At 39.9% G+C, this 21,535-nt stretch overlaps 4 protein-coding genes across 5 annotated transcripts in view; 2 read left to right on the top strand and 2 right to left on the bottom strand.

Moving 5' to 3' along the window:
* kdm4ab (lysine (K)-specific demethylase 4A, genome duplicate b) overlaps window positions 1–6,496 on the bottom strand; it is a 20,659-nt gene extending 14,163 nt beyond the window's left edge. Inside the window, exons 1-10 of the mRNA XM_087179804.1 lie at window positions 6,343–6,496; window positions 4,975–5,136; window positions 4,441–4,616; window positions 4,170–4,284; window positions 3,806–3,999; window positions 2,378–2,427; window positions 2,145–2,248; window positions 1,890–2,027; window positions 1,510–1,736; window positions 1,370–1,379 (exon numbers count right to left, since the gene is read on the bottom strand). Coding sequence (XP_087035930.1) covers window positions 1,370–1,379; window positions 1,510–1,736; window positions 1,890–2,027; window positions 2,145–2,248; window positions 2,378–2,427; window positions 3,806–3,999; window positions 4,170–4,284; window positions 4,441–4,616; window positions 4,975–5,115 — 1,155 coding nt within the window. The 5' untranslated portion in view covers window positions 5,116–5,136; window positions 6,343–6,496. The remainder of the gene's footprint in view (window positions 1–1,369; window positions 1,380–1,509; window positions 1,737–1,889; window positions 2,028–2,144; window positions 2,249–2,377; window positions 2,428–3,805; window positions 4,000–4,169; window positions 4,285–4,440; window positions 4,617–4,974; window positions 5,137–6,342) is intronic.
* Window positions 6,497–7,227: 731 nt separating this feature from the next.
* abhd8a (abhydrolase domain containing 8a) lies at window positions 7,228–14,042 on the bottom strand. Its single transcript, XM_023428053.2, has 5 exons — window positions 13,729–14,042; window positions 10,416–11,242; window positions 10,108–10,278; window positions 9,752–9,968; window positions 7,228–9,637 (listed from the first exon to the last, which is right to left on the bottom strand). The coding sequence occupies exons 2-5, from the start codon at window positions 11,231–11,233 to the stop codon at window positions 9,425–9,427; spliced, it is 1,419 nt and encodes a 472-aa protein (XP_023283821.1). The 5' UTR covers window positions 11,234–11,242; window positions 13,729–14,042; the 3' UTR covers window positions 7,228–9,424.
* A 1,349-nt stretch (window positions 14,043–15,391) lies between these two features.
* On the top strand, window positions 15,392–17,130 carry mrpl34 (mitochondrial ribosomal protein L34). Of its 2 annotated transcripts, none has more exons than XM_023428126.2 (2): window positions 15,392–15,524; window positions 16,410–17,130. In XM_023428126.2, the coding sequence occupies exons 1-2, from the start codon at window positions 15,469–15,471 to the stop codon at window positions 16,729–16,731; spliced, it is 378 nt and encodes a 125-aa protein (XP_023283894.1). In that variant the 5' UTR covers window positions 15,392–15,468; the 3' UTR covers window positions 16,732–17,130. The 2 variants fall into 2 exon arrangements, with proteins under 2 accessions (XP_023283894.1, XP_023283895.1); XM_023428127.2 differs by having other exon boundaries at window positions 15,399–15,524; window positions 16,413–17,130.
* A 980-nt stretch (window positions 17,131–18,110) lies between these two features.
* LOC111671103 (DET1- and DDB1-associated protein 1-like) lies at window positions 18,111–21,428 on the top strand. The gene is made up of 5 exons (XM_023428113.2): window positions 18,111–18,450; window positions 18,702–18,782; window positions 18,936–18,987; window positions 19,279–19,340; window positions 19,463–21,428. The coding sequence occupies exons 1-5, from the start codon at window positions 18,442–18,444 to the stop codon at window positions 19,565–19,567; spliced, it is 309 nt and encodes a 102-aa protein (XP_023283881.1). The 5' UTR covers window positions 18,111–18,441; the 3' UTR covers window positions 19,568–21,428.
* Window positions 21,429–21,535: the final 107 nt, after the last annotated feature.

Genomic DNA, 21,535 nt, shown 5'->3' with positions numbered 1-21,535 from the left:
CCCAATACCCCATGTAAACATTTTAGGGATTGGAAATGTATTTATTGATTTTTTTCTCATTAGTCTGCCTTTTACTTTTGCCTGGTTTGCCGTGTGGTTTTTGCCTTTGTTTTTTGACAACATATAAAAATCGCACACTGGCATAGTAAGGAGGTGATCTATTCTAATACCTGTTCAAATTAAAATAGTAGTAAAATTGAAATGGATTCATGCACCTGATTAAAAATTGAAAATGGAAAAAAAATTATATAAAATTATGCAATAACCTTGAAAAAACATTTATGATGTTGTCACAAAGACTAAGTAATTCAGCTGTGTCTCTCTGCTCTGTTTTCAATCTAATTCACTCCACCCAACTGCCATTGAAACATCAATAATATTAAATGAAATTCCCCTCCCTAGTTCTATAACCTTAAGTCCGGCAGTTGGCCAATGTCGTCCAACGGCTTACGATCTGCACCTGATGAAACTGAGGGTGGTAAACCAATTTCACCTAGGGAAGATCCATCCATCAAATATTAAAAATCAGTTGAAATTTATACCATGGTTATCAAAAATAAAATGCTCACAATTTATCTAATTACAAAACTGCCTCTGTTGCATTAGTCAATTTGGGATGATTTGAACTGCTATTTGCAAGGTAGGGATTCACTACTCTGATCTGCCAAATTGGTATCAGGGCTGGCACTGACCACATCAAGCGGACTTGATCCAAGATTAAATCAGATTTCTTTGACGGTAAGTTTACAATGACATTGACATTGTTGCAAAGCAAGCTGTTGCAATCCCTGCCCTCGTGTCAACTCATAAACAAATGTTCCATATGAGTTCTATGCAGTGGTATTGGATCAGGAATCCATATCAATAGATTTGCTGAGATGAGGTATCAGAATTAGTATCAGGACAGAAAAGGACCCATGCATCTCAATGGAGAGGGTTGACATTGCTTAGCCTTTGTTAATATACTGCAATTCACTACAACAGAGAAACTACAGCTTTAAAAATTACCATTATTGAAACCTACACCTTTCCCATATCCAACTGGGGGGCTGTTTCTGACCATTTCTATAACTTTGAACTTGGTGAATTAATATCTAGCTCAATCATACAGAACACAATATTTAATATTTCTGCTGGAAAATGGAACCCGCTAGTAGATACCAACCATGCCTGTATTGTACTATTCATGGACAGCTATTTACAGGAGATGTAAACTGATGCCAAATGTTTACCTTAACTTGAGCCTGAGTTCAGGGTTTTGACTTAATTGTGAATACTGACCAATAATCTGTAGTGCAACTAATTGAATCTATCAGTTATGTTCCCTCAACTGCTCTACAATAGTAGGAATCATGATTGGTTAAGCCACTGCACTTAAACTGAAGCAAGACAAGCGAGCAACAAAGGCATACAGACATAAATCTCCCTCAGGATGTACTACATTTCACTGTATAAACCTTTAAAAGATGCTTATATCCTAGGACACGCTCTTTGCAGTAAATGACTCACCTCTTCCGCTCTCCGTCCTCCCCACAGCTCTCCACGGAGCTGCTGTTACTGTTGCTGGTGATGTCGTTGAAAGCGTCCCCCAGGAACTCCCTAGCCTCCGGGGTGGGTCGCGAGTGGTTGATGGGTATCACATCTCGCCCTGCGAGCCACTGTTCATAGCGATCAGGCTGGAACTTCTTCACAAATACATCCATTGAAATCTTCACCATGTCCTTCCGGCATGAGCACTAAAGAAGATGAAAGCAAAAAAATGGTTGTGATTCAAATGATATAAAATTGGTTATATAAATATATGTTTCCATACTTACTAGCAAGATAAAAATCTGATACAAATTAAGTTAAAGTGTGGTTTTCTTATGATGTTCTTTGATGGTCCTCACCAAAACTGCTTGCTTGCCGTATTCAATCCATCTCTCTGTGGCAAAGTTGGTGGACTCGGCACAGTTGAAGCCGTGGTTGAAACCGGCATGATAGGCGTAGGGGAAAGTTACCATGAACTCTCCAGCCTCCTGAGTAATCTTAGGAAAAAGTACTAAAATAATTAGTAACTGCAATTTATATATTTGGCTTGTGTAGTGGTTATAAAAAAGAGATCTGTTGTTTGAAATTCACATAAACATATTCTCTTCCCTTACCTTTTCAAATGGAATGCCATACTTCTTCAGGATAGAGGGAGAGATGAGTGTCATCTTGTGCCTCAAAAAGGCTTCACAATTTTGGGAACTACCAGGAAAGAACCCTTGAAGAATGGAGAGCAGACAGATGTTGCATTGATACAGATTCCAGAGTCCAGGATTGTACAAAGTTAGATGATACAACATAGTTTTATACTGTAAACACCTACAGAAGATATTAATTGCTCTCATACCTTTAGCCAGACGCTCCAATCTTTTCCCATGCTCTGGAGGAACACAGTACCTACAGACAGTCAAATGAGTTTTCTCAGTGACAGTAAACTGGTGTTCTGCATAGTGTGTTTATCCATCTGCTCAACTGCCTGTTTACCAAGTCTTTTCAGCCAGACACTGAATACATCACAGATAAAATATAACAGATACCATTCACAGCTCAACTGTGCATAAACAGTATAACACTGTTTAAAGCAGTTAAGGTGGTGTTGAACCTATAGTAGCTGAATGACCAACTGTATGGTCTACCCATTGCATGTTAAGTAAGGGCATGAAATGATGTACAGTTTCCTTTAGGCATGAAAGACTTTAGATCTTGCAATGTGGCTGTTGCATTTGACAATTTAGCGGGAATTCAGACTGACAACAGTAGAGATGCCACGGTGTGGAAATTTTCCCACCAGGTAATAAAAAAGTGACAACACGTTGTTATAGATTACACTGGACATTTTACAAGAACAGACGTGTTGGCTCAGTATCTGCAGAGCGCTTTCTTTGATCTTTAATGTTAGAGTTTCCTCTTACTTTTTGAACAAAACAAATGCTTAGAAGTTTCTGGTTCCCTTCTAGCATTGGATTTAAATTCGCAACATTGTCAAATAAGCACATTTGCTTTTCACTTTGACAACAAATCCTCTGCCACTGTCTTGTCGGTCAACGCTCCTCTCACCATCTGGTAACAGATGCTACTTTGCTACTCTGCTCTCACATACTTTGTTTATAATTGTAGCATCTGACTGTATGCAGCGTATTGATTCTCTCTGTTTCTTTCAATGCTTACATGTTTGTTTTTTTTTTTGCATATAGAGTGAGGAAGTGAGATCCAATCACAAGTCGTCACTTGAGATGCATGTGGAAACACATTTTAATTCCAGGTGTGAACTGATGTGCTGAGAGCTTCCACACGTGATAAGATCACCTGAGACGCATGTTAATGCCAAGCCTCAACGGGGTCTTCTTTACCTGATCTCCTTAGTACTTACACCAAGGTCTCCTACTGCACTGAAGCTTTAGTGTTGTCCCTCACTTGTTAGTTGCTTTGGATAAAAGCATTTGCCAAATGAGTAATTATAAATGTGAACCAAAGCATTCTCAGATAGGGATTGATAGGATCCCCTGCTGCATCAATGATGTGGTGTCACTGAGACAAAAGAGGAAGCCTGCCTTTCGGTTGTTAAATGGTCTTCAGTTATGTAAATGACAACACTCATTTCCATGTGGCAGATAAAGTTTCATATATACCTAAACAGACATCCTTTACTGCAATACGACAAGTTTCAAGCAGATGTAGGAAACCATTTTCAGATGAATATATCAATTATATAAGAATGTGCAAGAATTAAAAGCTTCACTTCTACAAGTAAGAAAAGAATATTTAGTTTCTTTACCATGATTTGGGTTCTCCGAAGTGCAAGTAGTTAATACTGTAGAGGTCCATGTCCTCAGTGTGCCATGCAAAGGTGGTCTTCCACATGCCGAAATACAAGTAGGGTGTATTAACACCCTCAATAGTGATGCCGCTTTCACGCTCAACAGTATCCAAAATGGTGTCCAGGTGGCAAATGTTCCACTCTTTGACTTCCTGCAGGAGTACAGAAAATAATAAATGAAGCAGTGACTAACAGCAGTGTGATTGCTAATGTTTTCAGCATTCTGTGTGGATCAGGTCAACAGGTAAACAGCAAGCACATAGAAAACCCACTACTGATCAATATTCAAGAAAGCAACAACTTCCAGGAAAAGTCAACTCACAGGGTCATATAGAGTTCCATTAACATCTGCTCCATATATGGGAGGGTTAAATGTCACATTCTTCCAGTACTTCCTTTCAAGCTCCTCAAAGTCATCATAATGTGGACTACAGAACCTAGAAAAGGCATTAACAACAGTTAATTAGTTTCTACATCATAAATGAACTTTTAATATCATAGGGTTAAAAATGCTGTTGATAGTATTCAACTATAGGTGACAACAGATTTTCTAATGAATGAAAGGTTTAAATGTCTTATTTTGCACTTCTCACTTGTCACTGTTGGCGATCTTCCGGAACTCTTTGACAGTCATGGACTTCTTCTGGATGTTGTACTGTGTGAAAAGGCCGGACTGGCCTGTCACCACCTGCTGGATGGGTGCAGGTATCACCAAATCATCGATATCATCATAAGATCCTCTAGGCTTCCATTCCTTTGGTGGAACAATCTTGGAGGAGGGAAGTGGACAGTGAGTTACTCTGTTTTCTTAACACCATTTGTTATTGAGATCATTCACTAGCGAAGGTTTAGAGGTATGATTGTCGTTTTCTGACAAGTTGGTGTACAGATTTTTGCAATATATAGTGTAATGAAATTGAACAAACAGATGTCCTTATGGTAGTTCAACAATTTCAGAGAAAACACAGATACAAGACATTATATCTACCTGGTAGCCTTCAATAAATAATACATTTAAATTTGTCATTGTTTTTTAATTTTGCAATTGCTCACCAATTCTCCTGCTGCTAATAAATGCAATCCTATAAATACTACAATGGCTGAGACTGCACTGTATCAGTACTTACTTTAGCCAGGCCTGCTTTATGTGCTCCCTGGGACTCCATATATGCAATGTAGCGGCTGAAGTTCTTGAACTCCTCAGCAGTGGGATAAAATGTCATGATTCCTTTGGAACCATGGTTTTGGGAAACCACATCTGACGCCATCCCAAAACTCAGTGGCAGCGCCTGCACATTGTTAATGAGGAAATTGTGATTTTATGATGGGATATTTTGATTTAGTATGGTTTTAAATAAACTATTCCATTATGCAATTTGTACTTGCAGCCAAGCATCTTTTACTGGATCTTATGTTTTTGCCTGCATCCCCATGGCTTTATTAAATATATGCCAAAGAAATCTATAGTTTAAAAGCAGTCTAAATTATATTTAGTAGTTATAAGCTATGACAAGACAACATTGTACATTTTGGCACATTATTTCCATAATTGATGATTCAAAAACATTTTCTGGCTTTGCAAATGAGAATACTCATATTATCTCGTACCATCAACACCGCTGGTTCTGAACAGTTTTGCATAAATGAGTCTAATTATATGTCACAGTTGAATGTTACACGTTTGTATACGTTTCCTCACTATGGCGGGGGACAGGCTGGTCTGGATGGGGCTGGGAAAAGCTTTAACCGCCCCTGATTGGTTAAACCCGCGTCTCTTTAATTCGACCCGACTGTGGAAGCCCAGACAGCTAGCATTAGCTCATTTGCTAACTTGCTAAAGATACATGAGCTAATTCTGGTAGCGAATATTCAGTAGTGCATAGCATAGCATAGCATAGCATAGCATTAGCTAATGTGATATAGCACAGATAGCATAGTACTGGTACTAAACCCCTATTTTGTTTTGGTCACGAACATGACACTGCAAATAAACGTGCAAGTGACTACTGATGGTGAACCATGTCATCGTGTTTCCATGTTGTCTCTAAGGAAAATGCAACAATCACAAGACGGTTAGCGTTAGCTAGCTAGTTCACGCTGATACCGTGATGGGATGGGACTATATCCTGCATTACAGAATCCACCATTGCTGGTTACATCCTATCCAGTTCATTCGTATAGTGTGCCGTTAGCAAACTCGGGCAGAAATAGCATCGACGTTCTCGTCACAAGACTTTGTAAGTTATAAAATTAAAACTACCGTATTCCTAATAGCGCCGTTCAACAAGTGTCGAGTTTGACGGATGATACAAACACTGAAACTATCACTCGCCAAGTCAATGATGTCTGTTCCAGGAAATAGACAAGACCCAACCCCTACCATCGACATTAGCTGTAAAGCAGTTCCGGCTAGTTTAGCCATCAGATTAGCCCCGTGAGTTAAGAAGCTAACATTCTGGGACGACCGTAAGACAACTCGAAATGCGAATACTTACCACCTGTTCTCGGTTAATTCAGAAGTTGTCCCCGGCGTTGCAAATACCTCGCAATCAATAGAAACGGCAGTTGTGAACAGAACAGAAAGAAGACAGCTTGGTAACTAAGCCCCTTGTGAGTAGATCACTATCCTCCATTACCACTTCTACGCATGCACACGCACCTCGGATTTTGTTTACCACAACACGCATGGGACACGCTCAGCCTATCAGAGGGTGGCCCTGATGGCTCATTAACTTAAATTTGAGGTTTTTGTAATAAATGTAAATATTAACTTAATTGACCGATATATTGTTTAGTTTCGTATTTTAAATGATATATATGGAGAGAACGGTTTTCTGGTGTGAAGCAAATTACTAGATACAACAATAAGATGTATTTCAGAGAGAATTTTTTGCTGTTTCAAACACATTAGGTCACTATGTTAGAAATGTTTCACCTCAGTCATCTGTTGTCGCTGATCACAAGGACGTATGTTTAATATTTAATTTTAATAAAATAATAAATATTGTACGTTAGCACAACCAGTGTTCACAGGGATTTATTTGGGAGTGGATTAAATTAGCTGCTATGCTGATAGGCTAGGAAAGGTATTTATTAAAAATGATTAGGGAAGATAATCTGATAATGCTTATGTGGCTGTATCTTGCATCTAGTCTTACCGCTTATGCTTCTGGCTGCAGTCCTTGTGTAATAATCTGGTCTACCCATGTTTCTCCAAAAATGCCTGTAATTTCTTTGTTTTGTATTTGGTGTAAAATGCACTACAGTCATTTTCATATGTTTAATTTGTAATGAAATTATTGTAATGCAGAAATTGTAATGTAATGGGGAAAAACAAACCATATTAAAGCAAAAACAACAAGCAAGCAAAAACACCTGTAGACTGTGAACATCTGTTTTATTTCATGCCAGGAAAGGCACATTCATACACTGAATCCGACTGTTTTCATAGGCTATATAATGTTATATGCATCTACACTCAGGCAGTGCATATATTATGATTCCCATGAATAAATGCAACAGTAACATTAGCACATTTTGTTAACCACAAAAAGATATAGCACATATGAGCACTGACAATTTGTATATGCACACTTTTAGCATAAGAGGAAGTACTTGTGCACCCTGTAGTCCATACAGTTTTACTGACCTTTTACACCAAAGGAAACATACAGTACATTGCATCAGCAGCACTTGTTGGTTTTTGGAAAGTCCATAGAGAATATATAACTTTTTAGAGGCGTCAGTGCCAGGTCAGTTTGTCTTCATTCTATTTCTCTCTATTTTGTTCCAGTTGCATAAGACCAGTCATGTTGCATCCGCATTCTGTCAAAATGCATATATAACAGACCAGCGTGGTGAGTACAGATGTCCCTCTTTTTAAGGGGACTTCCTCCTTTGGCCGACTCATGTTTGATTTTAAGCTTTGGACACCCAGTTTGAAATCCAACAGTTTACACTGTTTGCTACTCAAAACACTATAAAGTATCCAGTCAACCTATAAGCACTGTCCAGGAGCATAATGGACTGTGCTTTTACTCGCACCTTACTGTCCCACTATGAGACAAAGCAACACCCATGAATGAATGTCTTTCAGTGAGCATAATGTTCAGCTCATTCTTTCAGTCTGACACTATTAGATAAATAGGATGGACTGGAGAGTAGTAGAGGAACACACACTTGGTTTGCGTTTATCAGCTTAAGAGACACAACAGCTTAAAGCGGTCAATACAACCACAATTTGTTATGGCAGTTGCTGTTATTTCAGAATAAAGGCAAAATAATACTTACATATTAAGAGGAACACTCGTTTGATTAGAGAGGAGTACACTGGGAGTTTTTCAATATGAGAATATACTGCAACTGTCTATAACAACCCTCATACCTTTTCATATTCTGAACTCATGCAGGGCCCCAGTACTCTGTATCCTTAGGATATTACATAGTTTTGAAGAAATGGCTGTAAGAATAAAGGAGGAGAACTATTAGGCATCCATGTTTGTTTACATCTGTTTTTTTGCAACCATTTCCCATAAATCTCTCATTGAATATTACTTTATTTTCATGCAACTATGAATTGATGAATTGGTTACATTGTGCTTAACATAGCCACACATAGCTTTTTGGATTTAGATTTTATATTAGAGTTCAATATATGGAAAATAAAGTGTAATTAAATTGTAATTTGGAAATAGATGATCCAATTTCACTGACTATAGCTATTGTGAGTCTTCATGTTTGAGATGGTGTTGAGTGCACTGTCTAAATGTGGTTAATAGGTGGCTGGTTTGTAGGTGAACTATGAATTTTTGTGTATCTCCTTCAGGCATCATGTATTTTCATGTATGCATGTGGTGCAATTATTAGTTACATTTTGCATGTACATCAGTATATATTTGATGATGTGAATCCATTCCCCCCTACCATCTAGTCAGTATTTGATAATATTAATTATTATCAACAGTTGAATTTTATTGTAAGCTATCCTTCACCATCACTATTCTGGCAAATCAGATCTGTAATTCCTCAGTCCAACACATTACTTTTCCAACTTCTTATTGAAAGCGGATGTAAGATGGCCCCAATGATAAGTTAATAATCATTTCATAAAGGTTGAAGAGAAGCTCTGCAGTACTTTACAGAATATTTGAGATAAAGGCGAGGAAATTCTGACACCATTTCATGGATTTTATGCCTCTTGCATCTTGTAGTAGTCAGTTCTTTCACCAGAAACATTTCATACACAAATCACAAATGGACATTGTCCTTTTGATCTCCAGGTACTGTGTCGCTTTGCAAACATGACGTGATGGAGCACAGACTCGTATCAAAAAGCGAAGCACAAACTGACTGTGTATTTGCATCCGTTCCTCTCGTCTTTATGTTTGTTCCATCGTTCTCTAGTTGGCACCATGCCTATGTCCTGCTTTATCTTGAAGCACCAGTGGCCGTCCGCATCCGTAAGATGTGGCCCTGTATATAACAGCTCTCAGCCTAGGAGCAGCCTTAAGAACACATGCCTACCGCCAAGAAAAGGCCTTCTGCTTGGTTCTGTGATCAAACTAGACTCCTGGTTGGTTATTTGTCCATATGGTTATTGATTTTCAGTGTGTGGAGAGTGTCACTGACAGCAACTGTCATCTCTGTGTCTGTCTTGCAGCTGTCTTTTCTGGACATGTCAGGCTCCCATAGGAAGAACTCGTGGAGGAGGGTGTTGACAATGTCAGGACACTCCATCATGACCATGTGACTTCCTTCCTCAATGACTTTTAAGAATGCAAATAGGAGGATCTACAAAAGGAGGCACAAATGAAAAAAAAATTTCAATAGCAACAAACAGCACAAACACGACATTTCATATTAACAATCACATGATACATCAGCACATATGAAGATGTTCTATACCTCTGCCATGCGCTGGTCCTCATCCATGGGCACAAACTTGTCGCACATGCCATGAACCAGAAGGATGGGTACAGTGAGCTCAGCATGATAGACCTCATCCCCCTCAGGCCAGTACTGGCCACTCATCATGGCTCGCAGCACAAATGGAGACACATTGAAGGCATTGCCCTGCTTTAACAGCTGCTTTTCTTTGGCGCCCTGACGGGCAAATCCAGCTCTAGAGGTGAGAGAAAAAAAAGTTTTCTGTATCACTTTTCAACTGTTACAATCTTTTTTTGCCTGCGATGAGAGAAGTGACTGTGGTGTGTCATTATTTTTTAGGCCAAATTCTGGCACCACACAATTGTAGATCTTACTTGAGGAAGCTCCAGGCCAGACAGGGTGACAGACAGTGAAGGACGCAAGATGGCAGCTGGAAGATGGAGCAGAGGCTGGGCTCCAGAGCTGTGGGACCCCCTCCGTTGATCATCACCACCTTATGGACCAAATCAGGGTACTCGTGGGCCAGGAAGGTGCAAAATGATACTCTAGAAGAGATATAATAAGATGGATATATAGTATGTAAACAGCATGTTGGAAAAAACTATTACTAAAGCTACTTCGATCGGCTGTAGAGTTGTTTCAGAGACACTGATTTTGAAAAAAGCTTCTCACAAAGACTCACCCATATGAGTGGCCAATGAGAATGTTGCGTTTACGAGCATATCTCTTAAAGATGGCACGTAGGTCCTCCGCCAGGGCATAAAACGTATAAGCTGCTGCTATCTGTGGGGCAGTGCTGGCTCCATGCCCCGCCAGATCTGGCGCGATGACCTCATAGCCCAGCCGAGAGAAGAAGTCCAGTTGGCTGCCCCAAATGTCCAGAGAGCCTCCCACACCGTGCACGAAGAACAGCGCTACGTCTGAGTGCGTCCCTTTGCAGCTTGAGATCACCCTCCTTGAGTCAATAAACACCGTGCGCTTGGGCTTGCGACGGCGCCGGCGAGGAGGTGGGGCAGGTTTCTGTTCCCCAGGAGGTGGAGGAACCAGAGGAGGAACAGGGTTGGGGTCTGGAGAAGAGGCCAGTTCTTTGTAGTCAGCCAGCTCCACCTCCACAGTGCTACAAGGCTCCAGATCCCCATCCTGACACTGCAGGATCTCTGAGTGCAAAACATCGCCGAGATTCTCAATCACCAGCTGGCCGTTGCGGTAGACTGTGATCTTCCTCTTACAGTGGACACTGCTGCCGGTGCTGCTCTCATTATCCTCAGGAGAGCTGTCATCGTCGCAGTCACCATCCGGCCTCTCATGGCCTGAAACCTGGTCTTCCGTCACTAAGGGCTGACGCTCTGGGACAATGTGCCGTACTCGCAGGACTCTCCCAGGTTTCACCTCCACAAACTCAAATCCATCAGAGGGCTCTGACGACTCCAGGGGCAAGACCAGACTGGCAGCCTTCCCAGTCAGGCAGCACAGTATCCCTTCAGTGATGCTGGTCAGCATGGCGCTTCCCTGCATAAACAGCATCACACAGATACAACGAGGAGATCATCACTCAGATGTTAATTTGATATATAGCACAAAAGCAGACTATGAAATGTACAAAATGGAAAAATAGACAATGTATAAACATATGGCTGTGGTTTGTGAAGCTTATTACCCTTCTCCAATTAGCGTTTCCCTATTCATTTGTTCTTCACAGTTTCAAGCATAAGCATTATGCTTTGCAGGTTTGCAGTGTTTGCAAATGTCAACAGCTCACCAGGAAGAAATTGGGTCCCAGCTTGACTCCTATAAAATTGGGCCCAAGCTGTTTCCTAGCAACGCAGTTACAATGCAATAGTCTTCTTTATCCTTTCATCAGACCGCAGGCAGTGTCGGGTGAAATGAAACACACCAAAAGCGGGGATGCTATCAGTTTAACAGACAGCAAACCACTATGCAAATTCAAAATACCACAGTGAGTGTAAGTGCAGCACCAACAGCCTTTGTAAAGCTCTACCAACACACTCACCTGGGTGACAAAGCAGCTTAACATTCAGAGCTTCCACGTTCATAAACACACAACTAAAAACAATACTTGTCCCCTATGTCAGTGAGGACCGACCATTCACATGCCGACCTAGACATATGCTATTAATAACGTCGTGCCCCCCCCCCCCCGTTTCACATGGTCAGAATCAGGTTATATATAAATAGAAAACATCAGTCATATGGCACGACTGCATACAATGTCTCGTGCCAGTGTGACAGCAGTTTTCCAGACTATACCATTTCCAGTGGAGATGAGACAAAAAAAAAAAAAAACTGTCTTTGTGTTCCTGCTCAGGTCCAGTCATAGCTAAACTGCATATTGTCATGTTCTGCAAATGAAGCATCGTTGGTCCTCACTTCCCATACAAACACAGGCTGGTTATCTCAGGGAAACACAGTGGGAAGAGTCACGTCTAACATGGAAAGGCTTTATTGTTTCCTGGTTACAGAAACTGTGAAGCAGAGCTCAGTAAGCACATTATTGCCTACAGGGCAGACAGTCACATCACTGCTCATAATATAGCATCCATGCATGTTTAGATGAGACGTAGAGAGACAAAATGTAATAAATATGAATGGGTGACAACATCAGTGACAGAGACTTTTATTGCACTGGCGCTACAGTGAGGGGGAAAATGGAGCTGGTTTACCTAGTGTATGTCTGCGTGTGCACAGGAGGGTTCATGTGTGCATGTGTCTGTGTGCATGTGTTGTTGTTGTTGGCAGGATGGTCTGAAGGTCAGTGCATCAAGAGCTATCCAGTTACACCCTGGAGCTGGACAAATGTTAACTGACTGTCCTGTCTTTCCGCAAACATCAACATGGAGCGTTGACACAAGAAGCAAACAGACAGTGTCAGTCAGCAGAACTGCAGCAAGCCTTGATTTACAGTGTCTGTCTGTCTATCTATCTATCTGTCTATCTATCTATCTATCTATCTATCTATCTATCTATCTTTTTTTGATGGTTCTTAAACATTTTTGTCAATCTGTCATTTTATTATCAACCAATCAGTAATGTCACATCAGCTACAAGTGGTAAATGATGAGAGGTGGTCCCTCATGACAGTGGTGAACACTCCACAGCACAGCAGGATGTCACTTAACCCGGTTTAACAGTTTGGATGTCCCTGGCATACAGATACACTTCACCTCATTAACACAAAACTACAGCAGCACTGATCAGCAGAGCTATCATTTACATCAGGGATTCTCCTCCTGACCTACTATCTATCCCTCACTTGCATGAACCAGGATTTCAATATGGCAACTCAAATCTACCCACCCTGAAGTCAAACAGGCTGAAGGTTACTCAGCCATGTTCATGTTTTTTTTTGTCTGCACTGCAGAGTATATAGGTTGATATATCTGCCAAGTCTTACACTAACACACATTTGGTACACTATGTGCTGCTCTATTTTCATAGCGTGGGTTTACACACAGTACAGTACCAGGCAGTCTGACATGATATCTGCACAAGAAATGCGTATGTGCAAAAATGAGACCAATATTTAAAAAAATTAATTAAATAAAGGGCCTAGGCTAATGCACAAATGTCCTATATGACGTTGCTGGTTCTTCAAGCCTATGACCCCAAAACACCAAGCCATCAACTGCAGTACTAGGCTTCATATTTCAATAGTTTGACATAAATCATTAAGTATCATGTTTCACAATAATGAAAAAAGTGCACTACATTAATAAATAGCGTCGCTTAACATATATTTGAAGGATTAAAAATCCGTGGCAGGCTTTTGGAAGGCCGTGATTGCAAAGTGTATATTACTGATAGATTTTACATTTAAATGTGAATAAACAACAGTTGACAGATGTATTATTTTTGCTCTGTCACAGGACAAATGCATGCAGTAACCGTGCAGCTGTTTATCGATGCTGATGCCAATATGTTGCACAATAAACATGAGCTCATTAGACAACATAATGCAATCAAAATCGACCCCTTACCTGCAGAATTACTGATGATTGAGGTGATTAGGAATGTGCACCAAAAGATGACAGTCAAGGGCCGACGAAACTGAAGTGAGAAAATGTTGCATTTGGTGCAACAACTCGTCTACGCTAGAGACGCTGCAAAATAGTGAAATCGTCTTATTAGCCTTGTTAGACTGCTACCACAGAACACGGAGGGGCTTGCAGTTATGATAAGGCATGCATCTAGAAAACTGTGCAAATTGCATTTTAATAAGATACCCATTACGATAACAAACGCCAATGTTTTTCTCCCTCAGCATCCACTGCGCATCCAGGCCAGACCCTACCCACCCCTGCTGCCCTAGTATCCGCATCAGCCACAGCAGTGTTCGGGCATCTTGGGTGCTGAGTGGCAGTGCGCAGGGCGAATAGAAGAACTGAGTGTTCTGAGAGGAGGCCAATGAGAGAAGCTTGATTCCCTGTTGCTAAGGCTGACAGAGTAGCAACACGCGCGCGTGCATGTGCGGGCGTGCTTGCGGTCAGGAAGAGTGACAGATATGATAAACTAATAGTCCAGTTATTTATCCAAATTGGCCACAATCAGGTCTGAGTATGTGGCTCCATTTCAAATTCCACATCTGATTTGAAATCATCTGAACTGAATCATCACGAGCTGACACCCAAACGTCTTATTGCAGCTGCTGCATCACTGTAGGGAGAAATGACCTTTAAGTTTTGACATTGTCTTTAGATGTGCTGTCTTAATGTTACCCCTGAACTAACATCAACAATGTGAAACCGCTGGGACAGTCCGGTGCCTGTCACTGAATAGACAGCTATGACGTTTATGGGGCGGAGACGGGCGGAGGGCCTGTGAGTCAACAGCTGTGTACTCTCTGTTAGTGTCTGGCGGCCAGTGTAAATAACAGTTATTCTTTATGTTTATGCCAAGCAGGCATTGCAGTTTTAATAGAGGGCTGTAAAAATCAATCAGGCCAATTAACATGCCAGGGTAGCCTACTGTAAATGGAACTTTCCCCTCCCATATTCACTATGAAAACAAACTACATTGCATGAAAAGGCGATTTCCTTATTATCAGAGAACAAACAACCCTCATGTAACCACTCATTCAGGATGGAAATCTTTATTGTACTGTTGAGATGATGATGACTGTTGAAGGGAATTACGTTTTGGTAGCAGTGCTGCACTGATTAAATAAAGGAAATATATTATACATTATTTGAATGAGACACATTGCAAATTAAGTGAATTGTTGTCCTGCAGGGATTTAGGCTGACTGCACCTAGTCATGTATATAATACAGTGCGCGTTGCAATGTTTGAAAATGAGAATTGTAACAGTATCTAAAAAAAAAGACGTGCACATGAAATTGAGGAAAAGCTATACATTTTTTATACCCTGAGTAAAAACTCTTAGGCAGAACTTCCTCAGACAGCACACAAATCCCATTTTACACCTTGTTTCGTATCTCCGTCTGGCCCCAACCTGAAACTATAACCTTTAAATTAATTCCTGAGCCTTGCCAACAAACTGTGTCATTGGTGAAAAATGGTGCTGGCGGTTTATACACTGCTTGAAGATTTTAGCCTTGAAAGCGCAACTCAGGGGAAATTATTTCCTACCCCAGCAAGAAGCATTTCAATTGGCCGAAAAGTCTGAGCCAATCACTGTGCTTCATATACGGCGGGTGGCTAGCAGACCTGTGACATTCACTGTTCTCATGTCTGTGTCAACTGTATAAATATCTCAAAATGAACACTATACTCTCGTCTTTTTCCCGACTGCGTGGGATAACCTATTTCAGCAGGTAACTAGAGTTGCACATGTTTTCATAAAAGACAAACGGCAAAGCCAACACTGCTTGTTTACGATGCTAACATTGACAAGCTAGCTTAGCAATAGTTAGCAGCGTGGATAGTTAATCATGAAGGTAGTTAGCTACTGGTTGGAAATATTTAGTTGGTTGATGGATAATCTAACTATAGCTTAATGATATCTGATCAAACCAAAGTTCAAATGGACAAATTATAAACGTAATTCTTCTGTATTTATGAACGACTACACATGTCGTATAATCCTGTGTGACTCTAGTACAATAGTAATTGTGAAATGACAGGATGTTGTGACTTAAAGTAACAGTTAAAATTTGTCATCATAATGTTGATGGTAGAAATCAAGGCTTTTGCAGCACCATAAAGGTATTGCAACTCAAGTGTTGTATCGCAGCAGTTATATGGCATAGTGTTATGTAAATTATCAAATAAACTGAGGAATACCGTCTGAAAATTCACAAGAGTAGGATATTTATTCTTGCAGCAAGGGAACAAGTTACACACCAGAGCTCACACTGCAAATGTTCAAAGGATGCAAAATTCACACAGAATTTATACACAGGATATGTGAGAGTGACCTTACATTGTTGCTGAAATGAGACAGACACAATAGAGACTCGATTCATGCCTTATCATAGCTAATGTTTTGGTGTAGTGGCCAGGAGCGCAGTGAAGGTCACTGCCCTCCTCTATGACAACACCTGTGTTAAAAGTAAACACAATAATGGAAAGTTCTATACAGGATAATACAGTTTCCCTTTAAGATGGTTATGTTAATCATAAAGTATCACAATTTTTTCCAACACATAATATTAGAGAATAGTATTTGTTTGTAACATTGTTTAACTGTGCTCTTTCAGCAGCATCCCTGCAGTGAACCTTGCAACAATGGGCACCTCTCCTCTCAGATTATTCAGCAATTGGATGGCACCTAGAGCTGCTGCAGGACTTCAGATTTCCAGATGTGGGCCGCTTTCTTCACAAGCTGAGGGTTCAGGAGTGTTCCAGCAGCTTCCATGGCAATACCAGCAGGTACGGACACGGAAAAGAGGCACGGAGTATCAGCCCAAGAACATCAAACGCAAGAGGACCCATGGCTGGATCAAGAGGATCAGCTCACAAGGAGGCATAGAAGTGATTCTACGGCGCATGCTCAAGGGACGGAAATCACTCTCACACTGAAGGTTCTTGTTGGAATAACTTGTTAAGACTTTCAAGAAATGCTGGAGGAGCTCAGCAAAGAGAAAAGAACTTGTATATCGGGTTAATTGGTGATACTGGATGTGGTTTGGGTTTGGCATTCCCACCGCATTCATAATGGGTGGGAGAGTGGAAACTGGCCTTCAACAAAAAAGTTGCATTTTCGTTGAACCCGTCCATAAATCTGCTAGTTTCATACAATTTTTAATGGGGCTTAATTTCATACATATTAAATAATACTCAACATCTATGTAAAGTTATGGGCATAATCATTAAATGTAAGCAGATTTATGGATTTTTTTTTTCTTTTGTGCTTGTGTGATATTTGTTTGAAAGACAAAAATGTGACTTTAATAAAATAAAATTGCTAAATCACCGTCATCTTAGTTCTTCAATAAAAACCATCCATGCAGAATTTACAAAACATGCATTTGTGATTGAAAGAAGTGCCTCCAAGTGATAATCTTGACCTTCAAACTTGGCTGCCATCTACTGTTTGTGACAAATTTGTAGCTGTATTCAACTGAAAGCAATATAAAGAGAGCTTTAACTAGATATTTGAGATGTAGGGGGAGAGGACTTCTTTCAGACAGTGTAGAGAGGAGTCCTTTTGCCTCTTTGTTACGTCATGTAAGATAACACAGAATTTCCTCAGCTTGCTTTCATTTATAAAACAAGAAACAGTTGAAAATTAGAAGTTGTGACAACTAAAAATTAGACAAGCGAAAACTGACATTAACTTATAATTTCATATGCCAGATAACATACATGAGTATGTGGAAATAGTACTTGGTAGTAATTGAATAATATGCAGTTAAAACTACAGTTTTAGCAAATTTATTTCACAGTAGCTGGTTCAGTATGAGTTTAAAAGTAGTTTTTGGAAAGAGCTGGTTTTAATATATTCACTGCGACTTGTGTCTATAACCTTATTATATCACGTTGCTAATTTATGCATTTTATATGAACGATTCAGATCAAAATATATTTATGATCAACTTAATTGATAACTGGTCATTAAATTAGCACTTTTAGAGGAGAAAATGCATTGTTGTTCAATTTACTTTATTAAATCAGTATTTCAACCGTCATACACTCTGTTCTTATTCGCTCAACTCAGTTGTGTGCGGCAGCAGCAGGTAACAGAAGCATAAACGCATATTGTACACGCAGGCAGACACACAGCAGAAAATACTTGTGTTGTTTTCACTATAGCTGCATGCCACCACCGACCTTAACTGGAGGATTGGTCTGTTACATAATCACTTTCTAACCAATCAGCGCCTTGCTTTTTCTCTCTCTTCACAGATCGCCCGCTGGTCAACCAATCAGGTACGTCGAATCTCGGACGGTAACCGCCCCCGAACAGACGAACAACAAAAATGGAGTTGTGAACTAGTAGCAACTTAGCTACCAGAGGACGTTCAATTTCTGTTTTTGCTTAAACACCTTTACGTGAGTGGAAGTTTTTTACCTGACCGAAGTAGCGCAATGCGACCATATCAAAGTAATACGTAGTTTGTATTTTGTAGCAGTCGTAAGAAGCTATCGAGCGGGTAAACAAACCGGTATCTTGGCTACGACAAAGACAACAAGGTTTAGCAGCTAGCCAGCTAAAAGAGTAGCATCTGCTCGTGTTCACTCTCACCGTGAGGAGCTAGTCAACAAACGAAGAGCGTGACTCGGGCAAAAATGGAGAAGGTAGGTCCATATGTGTTTCTTTACTTACTCGTAGTGTCAGCTTGGTTAGTTTTTTATTGTATTGGTATTGATAGACATGTTTCGTACGTGGTGGCAAACAGAACATGGTCTCTGTCACTGGTGAAATGAAAGGGGTAGGAATTGTTCTGGCTGTGGTAGTTGGCCCTACCACCCGGGACTTTCCACGAGTTACAACAGTAGGCACGGAGAAACGTTTTTGTTCATATTGTTCTTCTCTGTTGCGTCCACAGGGAGATTTCCTGAAGGGACTACCAGTCTACAACAAAAACAACTTCAGCAGGTTCCATGCAGACTCTGTATGTAAAGCATCAGTAAGTGATCCTGTTTGTTCTCAAAGTGCTAACTTTAGGATAAAAATTACATGTTGGCAGTTCATGGTGTAATTTAAGTGAGTTAAATTGAAGAATGTTTGGTCACATGGTCTGTCACCTTACACACTAATGTGGATCTCAATATTGTTTTAGAACCGTCGGCCATCTGTGTATCTTCCAACCCGAGAATATCCATCAGAGCAGAGTACGTACTTGGACTGAGAGGATGTTCATTGAGCTGGAGAAACTACATATTTCTATCTAAATGTTAAATATTGATTATATATTTTAGTTTTATTTGAATAAAGCAGTGTTCCCAAAGCACACATGACATTTTTTTGCTTAGCCATGGTCTCAATTTCCCTCTCAAATCACCTTCACTTCTAGGATGACAGTGTAGTAAACACAAAGTCTGAACAGCTAATTTCTACTCATTTGAACTTCACCCTGTAATGTGTCTCTCATGATCAAATAAGTGTCTGTTGTTTCTCCCCAGTCATAGTCACAGAGAAAACAAACATCTTGTTGCGATATCTCCATCAACAGTGGGACAAAAAGGTAAAGGTTTTAAAGAGACTCATAAGTGCTGGTGCTGATTGCGTTATCTGTAACAGTAGAGAGTTCTCTGTGTTGCTGTTAATAATTTGTCAAATGTCATCTTTCTTTTCTTGTGTCTTCAGAATGCAGCAAAAAAGCGAGAGCAGGAACATGTAGAGGGGGAGAACATGGCGCCTCCGAGAAAAATTGCCAGAACGGACAGCCGAGAGCTGAATGAGGATTCATAAAGCAATGTGCTGTCAGTGCACATCCAGCAGAGACTGACCTACACGAACAAAATGCACACACGGATTCAGGATATATGTTTGCAAACCCAGGCCTTGACACTGAAGCACACAAGGATCGACACATTACAGACCACAGTCTTCATGACAATAATTTCAAAAGTAGAGAGATTTCCGTAACCAAAAGCTTTTTTCCCTCAGTTTATTTACTGCTCTCCCTCGCTTTATCCTTTACTTCCAAAAACCTATGCCTCAGATTTTAGTCTTTGTAGTTTTAAAAATAACATACATCTACCTCCTTATTCCTCAGCCCCACTGGTTTTCATTCACGTATGCTCACAGACTTTTCTTTGAAATATGCAGGGAGTTAAATCATTGCTCCTCTGCTACCATTTAAGAGTTTACAGCTATAGTTATTCATACCATCTCTGAGATATGCATGTTTTAAGTTAAGGCTGTATTTGTGATTAAGTGGCATGCCATCTTTTTTGGCTCCCACCCCATTTGTTTGTTTTTTTTTAGTTTTGAATTATGTAATGACAGTGGTCCTTTAAAATATAATTTTAGCTCATCCTTTATGTGATTACTGTCATTAGAGTAACTGAAAATAAAACAGCAGTTGTTCCTTGCTGAGATTGATTATCCATTCAGGGTTTGTTATGGATTGTGTTGTGGAAAAAGACGCGTGCTGAAAGAAATGTTTTTATGTTTTCTCCTGATGAATAATGATTTATTGCCTTAAGTGGAAGTGAGTTGGTTTTCACTATGTCTTAGATCGCCCCCTTGGTTTACATTGTTGTTTCAGGAGGAATTGAACCAATGCTGATCTGAGTGGATATTAGCATGTCCTTTCAATGAGGATGCATTTAAGCCAATACAGTCATGTTAGAGGATGCAAACTCTTTTTGTACAGTATGATCTGCAGATTTTGTAGCCATATTCATGACTTTATGAGCAGAGCCTGTGTGTTTGTAATTGCAAAGTTAGCACAGTATTTTATGAAAGGCACACAGGTATGTGTAAATCTACACTTTAGCGACTAACATGTAGGCTTCCTGTAAGGGCTGCTGTCAATCCTTGTTATAATTGTGCCATTCACGTTTGTCCAATAGGTCGATCAGTTGAGTCATAGTGAGGGAATATGTGTTTGGATTTACAAGCTTTTGACAGCAGGGCTAAGTAAACAGTCTGTGTGTGCTGCTCGTAAAATTGGTGAAGCTCATCATAATGCTCCATGAGTTTTGTATATTTGTACAGTGTGTATATTGTGATTGTTCTAATCAGGTAACAAGACAACAACTCACTCTTTATCTTCCCTGAGGCAGCCATATTGTTTTTTCACAATGTTTAGCCAAATTGTTCTTTTGCATCAGAGGGATACAAACCAGAGTTTGGTTCATAACAAACAAAAACATTTTATTTCATTTGATTTCCACCTTTAGAAAAATCAGTTTTTGCAAATTTTTTAAAAGAGGAAGCTGCTGCAAATTGTGTTTACCACATTTTCAGTGTTTGGCATGGCTCAGTACAGATTAATGTTCAAAGGTTTACAGAGCATGTTTTCAGTTTTAATTTTTGCTGCTCATGTAAATCAAACCAAGTAGAATACACACTGTGAGTTTCTCAAGTATGACTTTAACCTACAGATGTTCAGTGTTTTATTTTTCCCAGCTCTTCATAGAAGAGTGAGCTAATTCTACTTTAGTGGTATGGTTTGTATCACATCACCTGATTTAAGTTTGGAATGTGTTTATTGTTAAATGCTTTGCGTTGAGTTTATTGTATAAATGCATTGTTGTCAATTTAAGATCTTGCTCTGTATAGATTATGCTATGAATACAGTAAAGGCTATAACTCACAGTAATTAACACTGTTTTTTGGGTGGAACTGAAGAAAAACTCCTCCTTCCTATAACATATAGCAAATAGCATGAAATTTGATTGGAAATTATCTTACATCGTTCTTCAGGAG

This window comes from Seriola lalandi, unplaced genomic scaffold (assembly GCF_002814215.2).
Source record: "Seriola lalandi dorsalis isolate HSWRI2012SDOR001 ecotype SW California unplaced genomic scaffold, Sedor1 jcf7180002054866, whole genome shotgun sequence".
Taxonomy (NCBI): domain Eukaryota; kingdom Metazoa; phylum Chordata; class Actinopteri; order Carangiformes; family Carangidae; genus Seriola; species Seriola lalandi.
Note: the sequence above shows the minus strand (reverse complement) of the source record. Positions and strands in the feature narration are given on the sequence as shown.